This window comes from Cyphellophora attinorum (genome assembly GCF_001299255.1).
Source record: "Cyphellophora attinorum strain CBS 131958 chromosome Unknown Contig5, whole genome shotgun sequence".
In the NCBI taxonomy this organism is placed as follows: Eukaryota; Fungi; Ascomycota; class Eurotiomycetes; order Chaetothyriales; family Cyphellophoraceae; genus Cyphellophora; species Cyphellophora attinorum.
The window spans coordinates 614,674-634,777 of record NW_017253233.1 but is presented as its reverse complement, the minus strand read 5'-3'; the positions used below and the strand labels follow the sequence as shown (position 1 = coordinate 634,777).

Below are 20,104 nucleotides of genomic sequence, written 5' to 3'. Positions count from 1 at the left end.
ACGGAACACACCTCGCCTCGCGAATATGGTGCGGCCAGGCTGTGGGCCTGTCGCATATTTTCGCGCACGCTGTATACCTACCTATAAATTCAATTGAAGGTCAAGAAAAACAGCGCACTGAAGGAAGCAAGCACCATCTGACCGTACACCATGATTGCACCCATAGAGACTAAGCCCAGGGTTGAGCCACTGTACCCCGACTACCTCCGTAAGTACTCGATCTTGTTGTCTTCAACTTACTAATACCTTCTCAGCACATTATGACCCCGACGAGAAAGTCGAGGGCGTAGGGTCCTTCGAACACGATGATCCTGGATTCCGAGCTGATGCAGAACTTCCCAACCTGCTTCATGATGCGACCAACAAGTTCGACCTGAGTCCACATTGTGGGACAGAGCTTCACGGTGTCCAGATCTCAGAGCTCTCGCCTGCTGGCCTCGACGAATTGGCCTTGTTTACTGCAGAACGCGGATGCGTAGTATTGCGAAACCAGAAATTCAATGACATTGGTTTCGAGAAACAAAGCAAGATAGCCTCGCACTTCGGGCCTCTCCACCGACACGGTTGGATGCCGCATCCAAAGAATGGTCCCGTCGAGTTTGTCATCGTGTATGACTCCGAGGATGACCTGAGAATCCGCAAGTCTTGGGCCAGGAAGAGTCCGATTCAATTCCACGTCGACCAGTCGCCGGAAACCCAGCCTCCCGGGTTGACATTCTTCTGCATGCTCGAGTCACCGCCTGGACCGGGAGGTGACACGATCATTTCGCACGTAAGTACTGCCGTTGCATTCGAGAGAGCTGTACTAATGCATCCAGATGGGCCGAGCCTTCGATCGTCTGTCACCATCATTCCGAGGGCGACTGGAGGGCCTCAAGGCTATACACACAACCGCAAATCCCATCATGCGAGAGATTCGCGACAACGGGAACCAAGCTGTTCTCAGACGGCCGATCACAAAGTCGGTGCATCCTGTGGTCACCCTACATCCTGTCACCAAGAGAAAGTGTCTGTTCGTGAACTCGTCGTACACACAGAGTATTGTCGGGTGGGATGAGGAAGAATCCGACTACTTGCTGAAGTTTCTTTTCGACCATGTGAATCGTGGGGCCGATTTCTCCTGCAGAGTGCGATATGAGCCGGGCACCATTGTTGTATGGGATCAGCGGTGTACTCAGCATTCTCAGACTCTGGACTATAGTCCCGGACAAAGGCGCCACGCCTTCAGGCTGACGCCTCTGGCAAATGTGCCTATACCAAGCAAAGTGGAGGAGGATGATGGTGAATGCCAAAAAGACGAGGGAAGAATGATGTTGAATCTTTGTTAGCCAGTGCGAGGAATTTGGTGTGGCTGCCGTAGTCCCACAATGGCCTTCGAGACTATACTTTCACTGTCCATCCCTGCCATTGTTTGAACATCAGATAGTGTCCGTCATCGTGGACTGAAAGGTCGACTGCTGTGATTTCCTCACACTGTTTGAGATCGCCTTAGCTCGGCAAGAATCGTCTCGACCTTGAACAGGCCAAGGGTGGTGAGGCCTTTTACGCCGGCTGCACCATTAGCCGATACGCGATTGATCCATCGCCATCGTTCTATCAGTCGCTTGAGCTCCTTGAGCCCGTCCTCGGAGGCAGCATCGGCGTGAATATTGCTATCACTTGATTCCGTGATTTGACAGCTGTCAGAGTTGCCAAGTTGAGAGAGTACCAGCAATAGATCCACCATGAACAAGCCCGCCATCGCGAAGTTAGGTCGCGACCAGCAGTGCCAGAAGGCATTCCATACGAGGCTGTCTAAGTTCTCGAGGAAGTCCACCAGCTCTCTGGCACAGAATATCGAGCCTGTGGTGATCGCCGAGACTCCCTCGCGCATGACACGATCATCAGACATACCGGGAGGACGCCCGGAGGATCTCAAATGCTTTATAGGTCTGAATAGGGCGCGGAATAAGAGCATGTGGACCACAATGTACGACAGATGTAATGAAGCATTCCCGTCCAATCGTCGATGATGATCTGCCTCTCGATCTCCTCCAGTCACCCGTCCAGATGATCTTGACCAGGATCGGAGATTGTCGGGGAGAGTTTCTTGCCAAGTGCGAAGTCTTGTCCGCAGCGTTCTGGCCGCGTCCAAGGAGATGCTCAAGTCTTCTGCTGTCCTTGACTCGCCTCTCACTGTGTAGTAGGTAGTGCGAATGTCGTTGAGAATCAAAGTCAGATGTGTGAGACGCTCAAAATGGTTGATTGTTAAGTCGGCTCCAGACAGCTCGCAACCTGTCCGAACGGGAAGATGTGGTACATCTGCGTCTTCATCGTTGATCAGCGCAGGCATACCCCGCGACAAAGCAAGCCACTGGTCCATGGTCCACACAGCCCACCATAGCCGCTGGCGAAGAAGGCGCTCCTGGAGTGGCACGAGCGTCCATTGCGAGGGGTCGCGGTGTAGTCCAACGGTTTGCGCGACAGACACTGTGATACTGTTCAGAGACCACTTGAAAGCTGTATCGGAAAGCACTGGGTTGGCCGGCAAGTGGTGCTGGAGCATCAGGCACGCCTGCACCGTGGCCAAGGTCGGTGCGTGAAGCTCTTGTGTAATTCCCAGCCAGCACAACCGATAGAGCTGCGGGCGAGATGGAGGGCGAGGAAGAACATCGTACAATTCCTCGTCATACAGCATGAAGGGAACAGATGATGCGCAGATCCCGGCGATGAGGGCAAGACTCAGTCCGTCCAATACATCTGTGGACTCGACCAAATCGAGGACTGGGAAGTAGGGATTGATGAACCTGAAATAGAGTCGGTACAGCTGTAGAGCAGTTCTGCGATCCACTATGCTCCAAAGCTCCCTCCAGGCGGTCTCGATTTCATTCTTACCGGGACTTGGTTCTACTGTGTCGATGAGTTCGTACTCAGTGATACCGAATATGGTGCTTTTGGCCTTGCGATCGTCGGAGACCTTGCGAAAGGACAAGCCAGGGGCTAGCCGTCCAAGATGCGCGTGCTGACTCAGAAGAGACACATCCGATGGACCTGTCGGACCGATGTAGAAAGAGAACGCGTTTGACAAATTCTCCAGACTGGTAGTGGAAGGATCTTCTTGAACCTGCGAAAAAATTTGGCCAGATTCGGAACGGGTCACATATGGCTGAATAGTGTGATCTATTGGCCCCGGCGACGTTCGAGTTGGATCGAAGTCCGTCTCGGGATGGACAAGGCGTAGATTCTCGTAGTCGCTACCAGGCAGTATACTGATCTCATTTTCAGTTGGCCACAAGTCTGACCACCGAGGTTCTTCGACTTGATCATCAATCTCATGCGAGCCCATGAATGGTCCCATGAAGTCCGTCAAGCTAGGTGACCGCCAGGACGTAGGTTGTTGAGGAGACCCTGCGACACGACGCTTTCTTTGAGAAGGCTTTTCGTTAAATTCGCACGCGCGACCGAGTTGATGGCAGCGGGAGCACGGTGGCCCATTTGGCATCTCACAGGCCACCTTCCGCCGACGGCAGCCATCGCAAGGTCTTTTCTTTCGCGACTTGTAAGCCCTACCAGGTGAGAGCGGCGTATCTACCTCATCCTTCATGACGATAGTTGCACGGAAGTTCGTATTCAGTAGGCACGGGCTGAGTTACACGCGATTTCAAATGACGCGATAAAAAGACCGACTCCAATGTCAATCTCGTCATGGTGCGTAGGGCACGCTACAGCTTAGCATCTTCGATGCTACTACATAAACGCCGTTCAAGCTCCAGAACCTTCGCCAGGCCAGGATCTTTCAGCAGCCGTTCTGCTCGCTGCGCCGATGGCACGTCGTAAGGCAACAACGGTCTCCTCGGTGACGCGCCGTACCCGAATTGCTTCGATAAGAGATACTTCATACCAGAGACTCCAACTGGCTTCACAACGTAATCGGCAGCGTTAATAACGTCTTGCAGCCTCCGAGCCTCTTCTCGCTTACCGCTCGACATTTTAGACTCCTCGCACAAGTTCCACAACTTCACACATACTCTCGGAGCTATATTGGGCAGACCACTGATAGCTCCAACAGCCCCAACACTGACGCTGGGAAGGAGTATGTCGATAAAGCCGTCAATGGCGCTGAAGTATGGTATCGCTTCACGCCCCTCTGCTGTCCCGTGGAAGCGGCGAGGATAATCTTGCTGGAAGTCTGCATCGCGCATGACAGCGTCGATGCGTGACAGCTTCGCCACATCGGCACAGGTCAGCTTAATGCCACAGATGTTTGGCCCATCTTTCACCATCTCGACGACCAATTCTGACGTGATGTCGATACCACCAGCCAACGCCGGGAAGTTATAGACAATAACAGGTGAGGGCGATGCATTGCTAACATCGACCATGTACCTCTTAACTGCAAGCATGTTATCCTGCCTCAGAACACTGCCATAGTAACCAGGTGGTATAACCATGACGAAGTCGGCTCCAGCTGCGGCGGCTCCTATTGCGAGTTTCACCGTCTCACGAGTCGATGGACTTCCCACACCAACAACAATCGGGACATCACTTGTGGCAGGATTCTGATCTAGCACTTCCCGCGCTGATCTGACAAGCACGTCTCGCTCCCAAGCTTCTAGATGACATGCTTCACCCATGGACCCTGCAATGACGGGCACAGTCCCTGCCTCCGCAATGAATGCGACATGTTTTCGGAAGCTTGCAAGATCAAGCTCCTCCTGGTCGTCGAAGAATGTCGGCAAGGGTGTGTATATGCCTGGCGGGAGAGGACGCATGGCTTGGTCTTCGGTGATGCAGCTAAATGTCGACGATAGGAACGCTTGCTACCTACAATGATCTATGTGGGAGGACAATGTGCTTCTTCCGCGTACAACGAAGTGGTGGGGCGTGAGTTCTGTTACTCCCTCGCACTGGCTTTGCGGCGAAGACTAGGCCATTCGTCGTTCAGGCACTCGTCCCACAGAAGTCTATAGTGCATCTTCTGAGTACCTACTGGCCATGCTCCCAAGGCGCGCAAGCGGCAGAGTATCCCAGCGCGGATCTCACCACTTGGCCGCGCGGGCAACTCTAAAAAAATGGTGCATCGCCGCACCCCTTGGCACGGCCACAATTAACGGTCGATAGATAGTGACGCGGGCCCGAGACAACGCCGCATTGCCACAAGGGCCAGTATTGGCACCCATGGCCCGCGCAGAGAATGAGAGTTGCCAGGAGAAAGAGGAAGGCAGACAAACAGATAGAGCGCTAGCCGGCGTCGTTTTGAACAGTATCAAGACGCCGAATGACGAAAATCTTTCGTCGCATGCCCAGAAGCTTGGTAGAAAGCACAGAAGACTCGGACAATCATTCTTGCATGGCGGAACACCCTCGTTGGCGGGCAGGCATGGTGACGACAAACCATCGGGACTGACCATGTAGGTATATGGGCGGTGAATAAGAGACCAACGAGGCCCGGAGGAGCACTAGTTGAGGCTATCCCCACCATATCATATCAATTGCTGAGCTTGAGGTGCCACCGTCTGTAGAATACGGAGGCTGCTGTCACAGCATCGACGACGCGCCCAATTCGCAGCGTGAACTCTTCGCCGCTTACCCAAGAGCCGGACAATTGGCCTGAACGGAATAACCAGCCGCCCGGGCTGAGAAGCAAAATATTCAGCCTACTTCGGTCCTATAATCATGATGCTACGATCGCATCGTCGATGAGGCAGACTTTGCGATGCCGTTCCATGATGTGGCCTACGCAGGCCCTCGGAGCAGCACTGCGCAACGCCATTTCCGTCCGCGCGATGCAGGCCTTGCTCTAGACTAGATTCTCCCTCCCCGCCCGATCTTGCGGCCCGTCAGCGAGAAGGTCATGGAGCCGGCATGACTGCAGCAGTTCTCCGATATACAAAGACGTTCGTGCGAAAGCTACGTCGTACACCAGCGTGAAAACCGTAGGCAAAGAAAAGGGGTTCATGCAGAATTCAGGCACAAAAATTTAAGCTCTCGTCTCCTCCTCGGAATCTCCACCCACGATCGCCGCTAAGGGACTGTTCCTGCATGAGCGTGGTTTCAGGATCCGAATGTGCAGTCAACGGTTGCCGAGGATGGCGCAAGGGCGGTTGGCGTTGCACTGATCGGGGAGGTGAATGACTGTTGGGATTTCTGGTGTTTGTTGTGAAATCGGAAAGACCAGGTAAGGATCTTGGAAAGGCTTTACGGAACAGGAATTGTGGTAGGCATGATCGATTTCGCGATCATCATACTTGCAATGTGGGAGCAGCAATAATAGCATGAGCATATTGCAGCCGTGGGAAACCACCAATCATGGTTTGACGAAGCGATGTTCACTCTGCTGAATGTACTTAAAGCGTGGACTGCAGAGGACTGTAGTGCACGTCTGTGTATTCTATGTTGATGCCTATGGACCGAGTAATTCCCAATTTTCCTATGCGTTAATGCAACGACACCCTAAACAGGGGCATGCTTCCCTCTTCCTCCTAGACAATGTACAAGTTCATGTGTCACATAAAGACATTAGCCCTTTTCTCTTTTTCACTCTCTTCGGAGTGCCTGACAACAGGAAGGAAAATGCTGAATAGGTGAATTGAAAAGAATGTATCACTTTGAGGTGGGATACATCCTGAGCTCCCAGGGTAGGGGACTCTAGAAGAGGGCAACAGCCACAAGAGCCAGTCCGGCACCGAGCACATTCTGCGCGGCGGCAGTAGGCATGGCTGCGCCGCCGGTGAACGTTGAGACGACCGGCACAGGCGTAGATGGCTTCGCCACAGAAGGCGCAGGAGGCGTCGTCTGGGCAGGCGGCGCCGGCGGCGGTGTTGTTGCAGGAGGCGCAGGAGGCGCAGGAGGAGGTGTCACTGCTGGAGGCGGCGGTGGTGGAGGCGTAACGTCTTGCCATCCGCCGGTGACTGGTGTTGACGGTGCAGGAGGCGCAACGGGAACGCTGGGAACGTCGCCCCACTTGGTCTCTGTCGCGGGTGCAGGCGTTGGTGTGGTCTCAGTGCAGGTAGTCGAGATCGAGATGGAGCTCTGGTCGCCCCAGCCTTGACCTCCGCCAACGGGTGGCTTTGGTGGGGATGGCGGAGCCGGTGGAGTTTCGCCACCAACTGGAGGAGAGGGAGGAGATGGTGGAGAAGGAGGCGAAGAGGGTGTCGAGGGTGGCGATGCATCGCCCCATCCTGAACCACCGCCAACGGGTGGTGAAGATGGAGAAGGAGGTTGCTCGCCGCCAGTGGGAGGCTTGGGTCCAGAAGGAGGGCCCTGGCCACCTCCAGGAGGCGACGATGGGCCACTATGGTCGCCCCAGCCACTACCACCACCTTGACCTCCGCCAGGAGTCTGGTCTTTGCCGCCCCATGGTCCCTTAGGACCTCCTGAGCCGCCACCTGGGGGACCGCCGGCGCCACCGTGACCGCCGCCATTGCCCTTCGGGCCACCACCATAGCCACCTCCAACTGAAGGTGGACCACCACCGCCGCCGCCCGAGCTCGAGTCAGTCCATCCTGTTGGCGACGCAACGACGACGGCGGCAAGAGCAAGAAGATACTTGGCGTGCATCTTGATTAGATAGTCGAAGGAGATTGAAGCAGTATGAAACGAGAGACTGCTGTGAACGATTGACAGGAACAGTGAAGTTCTGGATGGGAGAGGGAAAGCTACAAACCTCAGGAGGCTGCCCTCATATATTTGTGACTTGCGAGAAACAACGGCACGTAATTGTTGGCGGCTTGCTGTTTGCCATGACTGGCTGTACTCGGAACCGGTTGTAGACCAGGGGTGGCCCACTAACAAAGGAGTGCAGCGAGAGCAAAGGTACTTTCTGCATGTTGGTGGACACCGACCAGCTGGCCGTACGAGAGGTTACATGCTGCATCCGCCGTGATGTGCTCTGCGCAGGAACAAGCATCAACCGTTGTGTGAGGTTTTCGGACGTCGAAGGAAGGATGTACCCCTGAGCAAGGAGGCGGAGACTTGTGTTGTGGAGGTCACGGTCACCCGCCAATGAGGGATCTTGGGGTAGTCACCATGAAACTCGGCCAAGCACGAATAACGCTCAATGTTGACAAAACTGTGCAAGGTCCAGGCCAGATCGGTCTGGCACTGCAGCGCGGACGGTGCGGTGTGTTTGGAGCACTCCCAAACCTGGCAGTGCAAAGCGAAACGTCGGCTCGCAGATCAGGAGAGCCGGCAATCCCAGACATGCCCAATGAGGACAAATCTTCTGCCTTGTTGTTCCTCGATGATGACGATGAGCCACCCGAGGAAGTGGCCTGCTCGTCGACGAGGCAGCCATGATTTTTAAGGCAAAACGCTGTCAAGGTCCTGGCCTTTGATTGCCAATGTCGCTGGAAACAAGGCAGACGCGCTGACGGTCAGAAGCAGACATCGTGTCCGGACGAGTGACGTTGAAGGTGAGGGGTTGCTTGCCTGTTGTCCGAGACGAAAGATGTTGCTCTTACCTCGCCCTGGGAAACATCTGCCACAACATTGCAGAATCATCTGATACTGCAACTTCCTGGATTTCGTGCTCCCAATTCACGCATAAACGGTCCCAGCTGGATTTTGAAGGCGGCACACTGCATTGCAGGTGCGACCGGCAGACATGACGTACGATTCAACTATTTCGTTCACTCTCGTAGGTCTACCGATCTGAGGCTCTCAGGCCGAAATTTGACGTGTCAGGATACTATTTGTCCTTGGACATACCTGGGAAAGAAGAGGTAGGTCTCTAATGGCAGTTGCGCTTGTGTTCCATGACACAACAGGCAGTCTGACGGCGTGCCACTGCCCGCAGACTAGACGAAGGTGGGCAAGACATACATATGCATCTGCAATCTGCTGCTAACTCGCCAAGCGCTTCGACGACACCGAGAGGGCCCTGACGCCAGCGCCGTCTCATTCACCGTCCAGTACAAGCCCTACCAACTATATCCGGATGCGCCCAAAGAGGGCCAGCCGAAACAGGAATGGTTCAAGAAGAGTCGCTATGGAGACACACAGCTGAAGATGAAGACATACGAGGCGATTATGACGGCATACGGTAACAGTGCGGGCATCAAGTACAAGTTTGGTGGCACGATCGCAAACACCATGGATGCGCATCGCGTGATACAGCATTTCCAGGAGGAAAAAGGGCCAGAGACCGCGGATAAGATGATAAATTGTATGAGATGATTTCTGGAATGGTAAGAGGCTGCGTTGCTGACGTTGAGCAGCGCTGTATGCTCAGTATTTCGAGAACGAGAAGCATCCATCGGCTGACGAGACGTTGTTGGTATGTTGCAATTCCATTGCTCGTAGACAACAGCATTATCGGAGGTCCTCATATGGTCGTGCGTGCCGTGTTTACTGACAGTCGATAGAAAGCGGCCACCGATGCTGGCGTCCCTGAGGCCGAAGCGAAAGCATACATCGCCGATCACGACGAAGGCCTCATGGATCTCAAGAATTCAATGCGTGAGCAAGCCGGCAATGGGGTCGATTCTGTACCCTACATCATCTTCGAGGGCAAGCGAAGAGACATCACCTTGGTGGGAGCCCGAGACGTGGAAGAGTACGAGAGTAAGTCCCATGGTCAAATTTGCAATCGGAAACGAGCGTTGCATTGAAGTACTGCTCGAGCATATGTTTCGATTTGACAGAGACGCTGCTCTCATTAATCTTACGATCCTACCTTTGAGCATACGCCCTATTCCCGAGACAAGGCTAATCAGATTCGCAGAAGCAATCGCTTCGATCGTCAAGGAGAGTAAGTAGGAAGCAGTCAAGAAAGGAAACCTGCCTTGCTGTTTGAGCACTTCTATCTATCCAGCAACACAGGGGCACTTGCTAGACTGCCTTCTCACCCAGACAAGTTTAAGGTGCATATTATTTGCAGGTGAAGTGAAGTTGCCTTGGTGACTGAATATCCCGAGAGGAAGGTGGCATGCCTGTTTGAGGCAAATCGAACTTCTATCTGTCCAGCACGGTTGGCCTGGGTGAGTCGAGCTGGCTTGACAGGGACTATGGCCTGATCAAACTTGCCTCAGACTGACCACCATTCTTCACTGGAGGTTGAGGTTGAAGAGTGCTACTGGATTGCACGTTTAGAAAAGGTCGCTACACTGCATCAATTCTCCTTGCTCTATCTGACTGTCGTTGAGTGCCAATGCTAGCCATGCATGTCTTCGATCTAACATGCCTCGATCCGACCAAAGGACTCTTGAGGACAACAATGCGTCTATGCACCACCCGTGCCTTGCCGCCGACAACCTCTGCCTTCAACAGATTTCACCTCAGGTCATTTTCCATCTGCATTTCCAACCCTGCCCCTAGAACTCCTTCGCCTCATCCCCGCCAAATCCGGCCTGCTACCTCCGCGGTCTTCACTCCCTGTTGCCCGCCTGACACCCGCACCCGGTCCCCTCTGCGACCTTCTGCCGCTCGGACAATTCATAGCTCTCCCCACGCTCGAGCGTGTCGTCTATGATCGCATTTTCGTCATCTTTGTGGTATGCTCTGTCCCCGTTCCGTGCATCTGGTGGCGGCGTTTCCGCGCCAGATCCACGATTCTCGTGATCTTCGTTGTCCGACCCGTCTTCGTTGGCGCCATAAGCCCACCAACACTCTCCATCACGAAGCTTCCTGCAGTCGGCGCATCCAACACCTTCAACTCCTCCTCCCGAAACCACCTCGGCATAACAAACGTCCTGAACGGAATACTAATGATAATAATCACCGGAAACCCAATCGCCGCAATGGTCTGCGTGATCGCGAACGTGCCCCCAAAGATCAACAATTCGATGGCGACAAACCCCCAGATCGCTGTGCGCCTGTCGATGCGCGCAAGTGGTTCGTTTTTGGAATCAACGAGTTCTCGATCCGAGAAAAGATAGACGAGTTTTAGCGTGATGCCGTTACCGATGAGTGCCTGGACGCCCATGACGAAGAACAAGCCTGCAAGGACAGCTTGCGGGATGAGGTGCAGCACGACGAGGAGAGGGCCGGTCATGGTGACGAGGAAGAGGAGTCCTTGCGCTAGGTTGGACACGCGTTGTTCGACGACGTGCGTTGTCTTGCGTTCGTAGCGGGTCGTGTCAGCTCCGTTCGATTGTTTCTGAGGATCGGAAACCAGGACGCTCTCTGTGACGCAAAGCGCCTGCGTATGGAAGGGCGCTTGCGGGATCAGCCATTGGGAAGAGGGATCCCGAGGATGCCGGCTATACCGGTTGTGAGGCCGAGGAGGAAGATGTCCCAGTGGAAGCCGGGTGGTTTGCGGAGGGGGAATTCGGAGCCCTGGGCGATGAGGGAGGAAACGTTGTGGTCAAACCAGAAGAGGATTGTGAGAAGGACAGCGAAGGGCAGCGCGGTGAAGACTTCTGCGGCGGAGCTGTCCCAGAAGTTCACGGCCCAGCTGCGTTGGGCGGTGGGGAAGAAGGCTTTGGAGACGGGAAGGACGGTGAGATCGACGTCTTTCATGTGCCCGATGTGGACGAAGCCGGTGAAGAAGATGATCGTTAGAGGTGTGCCATAGTCCTCAATGAACTTGCGGACGTGGCGGTGAAAGAGTTTGGACTCGCCTATGATGCCGCAGAGATACGCGACGGCAAGGACAAGCAGACTGATCATGATGCCAAGGTATGCTGATGTTGCATTGGCCTCGCCCCATTGCCGAGTAAGTACCTGGATACCTTTCTGAAGGTAGACAAATGCGACGTAGAAGCCGAAGGTGTCGCAAGAGAATCGGGTGACATATGTTAGGGCATTGCATGAGTTCGTGATCGCCAAGATCCAATGCAAGATCAGAGACCAGATACCGATCCAGGCCATGAAGCCGAAATAGTCGTAGCCCATGGGCACTACAATATCATAGACTGTATAGCTGAAGACGGTGATCGGACCTGTCACGCCCACGATGACCAGTGGTTGCGCTGCAAATAGTGAGAAGACCACACAACCGAGCACACTAGCCAGCAATACTTCGTTGACGCCGTAGGAGTTATCGGTCTTGACGAACATGTCTAGCGAGAAAGCCAGTGCTGGGAGAATGTTGGCGAAGTACATATATGTCGTCGCTGGAATGACTCGATAGTCCCAGGCATCTCGCCAGTCACTCCAATAGTAGGGTGCTCTCCTTCTCACGTCGTCGATCATACCTTTGAAGAGTCGAATCTTCCACCATTTGGGCTGCCGGCGCTTTGACTTGGTAGAAGTTCTCGTGTCCTGCCGAGACATTGGTTGTATCTCTTCCGGATCTGGTCTGCTGCGAGAATTGGAAGTACGGAAACTGGGCCGCCGAGTCTCCCAGGGCTTGCGTTGTGAATGCATGGACGACGTCCTCCGGCGCAGAGTCGAGCGACCGGGAGAGGCCTGGTCAGCTTCTGGCGATGGACTCATGGTGACTGGGGAACGAGTACACTGGCAGAGAACGGGAGACACGCACATGGGCGTCATATTATAAAAGCATAGCTGCCAAAGGGATCGGTTGTCGATCTGCGGTGTGGGGATGTGCGCAAACTCTTTCTACGCACATGTTCATGGCTTGGTTGTGGTTTCGCCTCTAGGTCGTCACCTACTGCATACCTCTTACAGCGACTCAGAGCTTTAGCTGCATGGCGATGAGCTCTATCGCTGGGCTAGGAGAGGGCGAAGCCGATCACGATGGGCACAGAGATTCTGAGCAGTGACGACGTTGAAACTTACTAGTTGGGGATCTTGATTGGGCGGCGCTGAACCGCATTTTCGGTGCATTGGACGGGAGGACGGATGGTGGGTGGGGGTGGAGAAAATCGCTTGCGGATACATCATCGTCAACTTGATTCTCAGCATGGGAAGTCGAGCAGACCTTCGCAATAGTCAGCAGACGCATGGGATTCAGGCTGGGAGGCACTCCCTGGGTGGTGGTACATATGTTGCGACGACCGCAGTCCGCGCTCTCGCAACGTTCTACTCGTTCGCCAGACGTGCAATGGACCGCTGCAAGTTTTGAAGCCTCAGATTTACTTTGTCCTTGGCAATAATAATCTGCCCGGTCAGCACAAGGTGGATGTTGTTTGTGGCAAAATTCAGCATCTTGCTCCACGTGGTCCATCGCGACTGCCCGCACATGGAGTCATTGTGTCTAGCTGGTCTTCTAATGTGGACCGGCCTGAGCCTTCCAGCATTAGAGCTTGACGCAGACTCTTCGAATCCGTTTGATGGAAGGCAACTCAGCTCACGCAGTGGTAGGCTTGTACTCGGATCAAAGCGTTTGGTTTTACGCACAGCTGCACTCTTGTTTCTGGCTGGCATCAAGTCCCCGTGCACTGAGGACGAAATGCCCTTCATCTCCGTATTCCAAAGACCACAGCAGCGCCCGATCTCTGTTTCGAGGCAGCCTACCGCTCGTAGCACAAGCACAGCTAACACTCCCGGACAGCTATTTCTGTTATGGGGAACACTTTTTCTGGGATTCGTCTCGCACGGTGAGATCGGTGTCGGTTCGGAAGACTTAGTCACCAGCATTTGCGGCCAATTTTCTTCGCTTCCGTAGCGTGCCCCTGCCCTCTTCCACTGGCGTTGGCACCTCCTTCTCTTTCGAAGCGACCGGCGTGCTACTGCTGGTGCCCACCCCAGAATGTTCATCACCACCACCTGGGATGCTACTAACGCTGCCCTGCCTAAGATGATCTTGTTTGAAGCTCCCGCCTCCGCCAGTCGCAGAGTTATGCTCGACTCCACGCCGCTCATTCTCTAGCTCGCGCCAAGCCTCGACCTGCTTCCGCACGTCTTCGAACATCTCGCGCGCGTCGGCGATGATGCCGGTGTATTCGGCGGCATCGAGATCTTCGCTAGGCTCGGAGTCTTCTTGATCGGGGTCATCCTCGTCTTCTTCTGCCTTCCCGCCGGCAAGCTGGGATTCTGGGATGTGGTCGCGATCACGGTCGCGGTGGGAAATATCGCCGCCGCGTTTGCGCAGCCGCAGGTTGTAACCAAAACCGCGCTCGGTGCGCGGAAGGGGATTGAACATGATCGCATTGGCAAACATACGCATCAACTCCATCTCGAGCTGCGCGGCGTTGACAATGCCTTTTGGTGGTTCGAGATCATCGGACTTTTTGATCAGGTAGAACCCGTTGTCTACTGCGCGTTGACCTTCAGCGTCTCTGCTATCGGTGATGTTATCGTTGTTTTCATCTTCAGGCAGGTCGAGTGCTTCAATGGCCGCGACAGCGGCGCGCGAACCTTTGCTGACGGCTGTCTTGATGCTTTTGAGGTCTTGTGGGCGCAGGATCAGATCTTTATACCCGGGCGCGTCGCGTTCGGTGAGTGGCTTGGCGAAGACTCCTCCAAGCTTGTGCGAATTTATTTCGTTGAGTACCAATTGAGCAGTCTTTGCGAAACTCTTCGATACAAGCACGAGCGAGGGGTCATCGGAATACGAGGCGGCTTTGTGGGCTTGCCTATCTGTAGGCGGACTTTCAGATTCTTGCACTGTCGCGGACCGCTTTCGCTTGTTGGTGGCAGGCCGTAATGATTCAGACTGCGCTGCCGTCAACGAGACGCTGTTCCGCAGATTGCCTCTACGCCCCGAGGAGCGCTGTTCGACTTCGATGTTGCTAGGCTGAGGCGTGTTCGGTGCCTCGATCTTGACCGGGATAGCCTTCCGCTCAACATCGCCCACAGGCGCCTCGGAGACTTGAGATGCGACCGATTGGGATCTCCTAGACGCCGCAGTACCTGGTGGGCGACCTCTCCGAGGAGGCGGGCCTTCTCGTTTTGGCGTCGCCGCCTTTTGCGCAGGCTTTGTTGAAGCTCGCCGTGGCTTATCACTCGATTCTGTGTCACTCACAGGACTGATTGATCGTTCTGGCCGGACGGGACTAGGCGGGCGCTGACTGTTAGGAGGTGGTACTGATCGACGTTTCCACGGTGTCGAAGAGCCAGGTGTTCTCTGTATCGATCCCCGTGCTACAAATTGACCAGGGGTTGAGAATGCCGAATGAGGCTGTGGATAAGGCGAGTGTGCCGGAGACTGCCAGCCCTGAGGCAGAGGCTGGTACTGGATCGGAGCAGTCTGTGGGTACGGCGGATAGGGTTGCTGATATGGCGACTGCTGTCTGTCCATGGGTGGCTGTCCATAGTAGCCTTGACCGGGGTAATTTACATGCTGAGGATATTGCTGCTGTGGAGGATACTGCTGTGGCCATTGCTGCGGAGGCTGGTAATGCTGGTACGGAGGATACTGCGGCTGCGGCTGCGGGACGGGTGACCCTCGAGCGGGCGTGGAGCTTGCAGATGATCCTTTCCTTCCGCCATAGTCCATCGGCGGGGGCATTCTCTGCTCGTATGGCGGTCTAGGATGACCCGTTGGTACTGGCGGATATCCGACCTGGGCATGAGCTGGCGGCGGAGGCCCACTTGGTCTACCAGGCACTGGCGAAGGTGCATGCATTCCATATGGAGCACCTATTTGCTGCTGTTGGGTGTGAGAAGTCATGGTAGGCGGATGAGGTGCGAAGCCAGGTGGTGGTGTAGGCTGGGCTGACAGAGGGCCTGGGGTCGGAGCGACCGCCGGCTGCCTCTCAGGATTGATAGACGACTGCCCGGTGCTGGATTGGCCATGAGGAGCCTGCTGCTGAGCTGTTACAGGCGCAGGTGACCCATTATCCACAGACTCCGCCTTCTCCAGCTCTGCGATCTCCTGTTGCAGTCGCTGATATTCCTCTTCATCTCTTCTGATTTCGCTGATTATCTGCTCCCTAAATTTCGCATATAGCTTGTCAACAAGAGCCTGGAGCTGGCCTTCGGAGTCCACTCCGTTCGGCTGAGGCGAAGTGGAAGCCTTTCGCTTTCTAGAAGCAGGCGCGTCGGACGCGGCATCACCATTGACTCTTGGTGAGGCGCCTTTCTCTAGACGTGTAAGATTAGTGTACAATTCTTGCAGCGCATCCACGGTCAGTCGTTCAGCATCGTAGGTGTCGCATTCGCGGACCAGGTCACTCTCGCCGAGCTCCTTCGATATGGTGTCGAAGGCCTCCTGATCATCTCCATATTGGCATATCAGCTGGCAGAGCCTCAAAGTCTCGTATGGGGTGTAAGAGCCTTGCGACGGCATCCCATTCTTGATACCGCTACTAGTCTCTGAAATTCTCGAGTCGAAAAGTCCTCCGCCGGTGATGCCGTCTCGAGACTGGCGCCTTGGAACGAGCAACGGTCCAGCGTTGCGTATAACGATACACGGAGTCCAGACACGTCGTACGTTGATGACACCTGTCGTACTTTGATGATTCTTTAATGTGTAAATGTCGAATGCGCACGCGTACTTGGAGGGTGGAAAGAATTATGGCCGGATTTTAGCTGCTAAACTTCGAAATGATCTGCACCCAGTCCGGCAGCGACGAACGGGGTCACGGTCGACAGGGGTGCCCAAATAGAACAGCTGCCAGTGTGGGCTACACCATGCACCGATGATGCGTTGTGCTGCATGACTGCCTCACCCGGCCTCTCTTTGGGATAGTACTGAGGCTTCACTCATACTGCCAGCCCATTGGTACTTCATCACGAATCGATGCCCGCTCCTCCTGCGAAGATTTCATTGTCCGAAGACTTGTCCACCACAATCCAGTGGAGAAGTGGCTCGTCAATTTATTTTGATAGGGGGCTTTGTTGAATCGGCAGGAATGACGCCCAATCTGCCCTAAGCCAGGCACTAAAAGCACGCGCCTGCAACTCAATCTCCAGACGAGGGACGTGGAGCATGCTCGAGAAGGGACGACAGCAACCAACATTGAAAGTCCCTTGACCTTGACCTTCTGACCATCTTGAAGTACTGCTGCCTTGCGTCCTTATGCCCTCATCCTTGACCTCAAACACAAAGTCCTGTAACCTTGTACTTCGAGAGAGTCACCCTGCTCATTTATATACCGCTTGCTGCCCACGATCCCTATATACCGCGCCCTTACAACAAACCCCTTCACCGCCGAATCCCCCAACACATTATACAAGACTCCAGAATGTCTTCCACCAACAGTGAATGGAGACCAAAGAAGGCCAGACCTCAGTCGTATGCTACCGTATTGCAGACTCACAGTCGCAATTCTGACCGCCCAACAGAACCATGGCCCAGAACTTCTCCGCCGCCCTAGACGAGATGTTCAAACTCGATGGCATTGGCGCTCTTGAGTTGTCTCTCAATCAGAAGTACGACTTCTCCCGTCTGCCCAAAGCATACGAGCTAGGACGTAAAGGCTGACTTCGTTGCTGAGCAGGAAAGACGAAGTCGACACCAAGAAATACCAATTAGATGCGCTCGAGGCTCAACTTCGGGCAACAGAGCAGCGACTCAGGGAAGCAGAGACAAAGCACCGACGACGAAGCCAGATGTGGGCGAGCCAAAGGTCGCCCATGCAAGAAACATTCTCAGAAACCGACGAGAGCGGCGATAGCGATGGGCAGGGCCGATCATCGCCTACAAATACTGGTGGTAGCCGTCAGTAGACGCTGACTGATGCTGTCTGCTTTTTCGGCGTTCGACGTACTTTTGACAAATTATCGCTTGGCCGGAGGCTCAGCAAGTTGACTTTGGGATAATCTGGCGTTACACTGCCTACCTGGAGGCACACCGATTGTCGGCCACACCAGGAACTTACGACTACATCATCTTCGAGACATCTCGTTAATACTACCTGCACTATACCCATTGGGCACACGACTGGTGCTGCCACATAACGGAGTTCAGGTGCTGGAGTGCGGTCTCCTGGAGCAGACTTGCTGAGAGAATCGAAGTACTCAGAGCAGGAACCCCGAATGTGGACTGCGTTGCAAAGAGGGATTCTGGGTTTTCCGAATTTGACCATGCCCGAATTTCAGGCGCGTTGAGGTGCAGCACAGTGGTACATAGACCGAAGCACTTGACCCGATGTCGAACCAGCGTGGATTCGAAGAATTGATGACACTCTGCGAATTACGAACACCACAGAGCTAACAGAAGGGCGAATATAACGGTCCCAATTGAACTCTGATATTGAGGCAGCCATTTGCAAATTCACACACCCAGCCGGTCCTTTCAAGTAAGAACGCGTTCGAGAGTCCCAAATGTTCCAGCACGTCAAGTCCCTTCCAAGACTATCTTCAGTTCCCCCATCAACCATCCCCAGCCACTGATCCTTGGGAGCACGCCTCCGTACCGCAAGGTATACCTCATGACTCTGATACGGGCTGACAGAAGTACCGTACCGTGACAGCAAGTTGAACTGCAACTGACCGAGTCGGGAAGTTTGCCTTCCCGTTCAGGAACACACAAGTTCTATCTGATTTTTGTGGCGTGGTACACAGCCCAAGGTTCAAGTTCTAAAGTCTGCAGTGGTGCACCAGACTTTCGACAACACGTGATAGAATGTGACGCGCACGGGAAAATCAGATAAACCTTCGACCTCCTTATACGGGATCCCATGTCTATGAATCCGACGCTTGACCTGCTTGGAACCGCTCTCGTTGTCTATACGTCTCGACATATCTTACAGTATGATCAATCAACGCCATTCAAACCGTCTCGCTAAATTGATTTCATGCAAGATGTCACATACCTAATTCGCCGACGATCTCATCGCATGCTCAATGCAGCTTCCACTGCCCATCTACCCATCGTCCAAACACCGGCGACGACCTTCACCAACCCCCAAACAACACCTCCCAACCCCAACACCCCCACAACCAACGCCCTCGCACTCCTTCCCTCGACTCCCATAATGCCACTCTTGACCTCGCTCCCGCCATCCTTTTCCGTCCCCACGCCCAAGTCTGGCACGTATTTCATCTCAAATACCGCCTTCTCCCCACCCAATCCATACTTGTTCTCCACAATGAACTCCCAAAACACCTTTCTCGCCGCCTGCACCTTCCACCGATCCAATCCCTCAAATTGCCTGTAGAAATAACACACCCCCATAAAGAACAAACACTGCCCCACGGTCAACGCATAATACACCATCCCGGGCCTCCCCAACTCCAAAGCATCACACAACTCGTGCCCATTCAACCACCTCGTATTCGCCAGCAGAAAGCTCCTACTCGCGTACGCCGGCGGTGTATTCTCCAAGGCTCGAATAATGTTATTTGCCAACACGCCAGACGTCTTACTCGGCCGGATCTCGTTCAGCAGCAAACTCTCCATCACCATTTTCGCCCTCTCGGGCGTCTCAAACCACTCTGTCGGCGTCCCCGTGTACCAAGCAATCAGCCTCCACAGCGCAATATAGTCCACCTCCTCCTGCCGCGTGACCCAGATCCCCTGCCTTGGTAAACTTAAATACAACAGCGTAGCGCTGAACGTCCCTATCGTCGCAATACAATCCAGATCATTGATCGGCACCCCATTCTCCTCCACGCTATAATAGCCCGGATACTTCTCCTCCAGCCCCAGAATCCGCTTCCGCACCGCGGCATGCAGCAACCGGACTCGCAGAGCACTCGCGAACCCGTCGCCGCCGGGCCGAATGCTCTCTAGGTCACGCGTGCACTCCAGGATGAATTGGGTTGTCTCGAAGAGGCGGTGGCGGGCGACTTTGGTGTTAAAGCCGCCGGTCCGGGCGAGCGTCTCGACGACGCGAGCGGCACCCATGCCGCCGAGGAGGGATTGGTAGGCAAGACCGGTGAGGGAGGGACCGGCGTAGCGATAGAAGACGTCTTGGCCGCGCACCATCTGGTCCCAGTCCACAGGGAAGGGAGGCGTGCATGCTGTGGTGTAGAGGTGCTCCAGGGCGGGGTGGTTGGACTTGTGTTGAAGGAGATGGGCATAGAGGTCGCGTTTGGGTTTACTGGTGGACTTGGGTGGCGGGGGATGTGATGTGGGTGGGAGGGATGGGTCTGGCTTAAGATCTGTGGTGATAGTTGCTGGGGAGGAGGTGGGTCTAAGTCCGGGAGTTTCTGGTGGGGAGATCTGGTTGAGGATGGTGAGGCATTCCTCTCCTAGGGTGTCGTATGAGTGCTTGAGAGGATGAGACTTCTCGAGCGTGAGGTGGCCGGGAGTCAATTGGAAGGTGTAGCCCCATGCTGTACGTGTGTACTCATCTCGGCGGGCAAAAGGGTTTGGCCACGCCATGCTGCTGTTATGTGACAGGAGGTATATCGAGGAGTATCATGGGACCAGATCTCATAGAAAACC

The 20,104-nt window shown here is 54.5% G+C and overlaps 9 protein-coding genes across 9 annotated transcripts; 3 read left to right on the top strand and 6 right to left on the bottom strand.

Moving 5' to 3' along the window:
• Positions 1–150: 150 nt before the first annotated feature.
• Positions 151–1,328, top strand: AB675_6897 (Alpha-ketoglutarate-dependent sulfonate dioxygenase; the record flags this gene model as incomplete). Its single annotated transcript, XM_018147221.1, has 3 exons — positions 151–208; positions 255–772; positions 819–1,328. 3 exons carry the CDS (start codon positions 151–153, stop codon positions 1,326–1,328), a joined length of 1,086 nt encoding a protein of 361 aa, XP_018003134.1.
• A 140-nt stretch (positions 1,329–1,468) lies between these two features.
• Positions 1,469–3,337, bottom strand: AB675_6896 (Transcriptional activator protein DAL81; the record flags this gene model as incomplete). Its single annotated transcript, XM_018147220.1, has 1 exon — positions 1,469–3,337. The coding sequence occupies one exon, from the start codon at positions 3,335–3,337 to the stop codon at positions 1,469–1,471; it is 1,869 nt and encodes a 622-aa protein (XP_018003583.1).
• Positions 3,338–3,701: 364 nt separating this feature from the next.
• On the bottom strand, positions 3,702–4,751 carry AB675_6895 (putative 4-hydroxy-2-oxoglutarate aldolase, mitochondrial; the record flags this gene model as incomplete). The annotated part of the gene is made up of 1 exon (XM_018147219.1): positions 3,702–4,751. One exon carries the CDS (start codon positions 4,749–4,751, stop codon positions 3,702–3,704), a length of 1,050 nt encoding a protein of 349 aa, XP_018003526.1.
• Positions 4,752–6,627: 1,876 nt separating this feature from the next.
• AB675_6894 (uncharacterized protein) lies at positions 6,628–7,539 on the bottom strand (the record flags this gene model as incomplete). The annotated part of the gene is made up of 1 exon (XM_018147218.1): positions 6,628–7,539. The coding sequence occupies one exon, from the start codon at positions 7,537–7,539 to the stop codon at positions 6,628–6,630; it is 912 nt and encodes a 303-aa protein (XP_018003463.1).
• Positions 7,540–8,007: 468 nt separating this feature from the next.
• Positions 8,008–9,738, top strand: AB675_6893 (uncharacterized protein; the record flags this gene model as incomplete). The annotated part of the gene is made up of 5 exons (XM_018147217.1): positions 8,008–8,247; positions 8,857–9,145; positions 9,198–9,256; positions 9,345–9,543; positions 9,704–9,738. 5 exons carry the CDS (start codon positions 8,008–8,010, stop codon positions 9,736–9,738), a joined length of 822 nt encoding a protein of 273 aa, XP_018003331.1.
• Positions 9,739–10,444: 706 nt separating this feature from the next.
• Positions 10,445–12,357, bottom strand: AB675_6892 (putative transporter; the record flags this gene model as incomplete). The annotated part of the gene is made up of 2 exons (XM_018147216.1): positions 10,445–11,136; positions 11,187–12,357. The coding sequence occupies 2 exons, from the start codon at positions 12,355–12,357 to the stop codon at positions 10,445–10,447; spliced, it is 1,863 nt and encodes a 620-aa protein (XP_018003530.1).
• A 1,093-nt stretch (positions 12,358–13,450) lies between these two features.
• Positions 13,451–16,057, bottom strand: AB675_6891 (uncharacterized protein; the record flags this gene model as incomplete). Its single annotated transcript, XM_018147215.1, has 2 exons — positions 13,451–15,073; positions 15,317–16,057. 2 exons carry the CDS (start codon positions 16,055–16,057, stop codon positions 13,451–13,453), a joined length of 2,364 nt encoding a protein of 787 aa, XP_018003263.1.
• Positions 16,058–16,955: 898 nt separating this feature from the next.
• AB675_6890 (uncharacterized protein) lies at positions 16,956–17,439 on the top strand (the record flags this gene model as incomplete). The annotated part of the gene is made up of 3 exons (XM_018147214.1): positions 16,956–17,005; positions 17,056–17,183; positions 17,216–17,439. The coding sequence occupies 3 exons, from the start codon at positions 16,956–16,958 to the stop codon at positions 17,437–17,439; spliced, it is 402 nt and encodes a 133-aa protein (XP_018003195.1).
• Positions 17,440–18,544: 1,105 nt separating this feature from the next.
• On the bottom strand, positions 18,545–20,041 carry AB675_6889 (uncharacterized protein; the record flags this gene model as incomplete). The annotated part of the gene is made up of 1 exon (XM_018147212.1): positions 18,545–20,041. The coding sequence occupies one exon, from the start codon at positions 20,039–20,041 to the stop codon at positions 18,545–18,547; it is 1,497 nt and encodes a 498-aa protein (XP_018003445.1).
• Between the last annotated feature and the right edge of the window lie 63 nt (positions 20,042–20,104).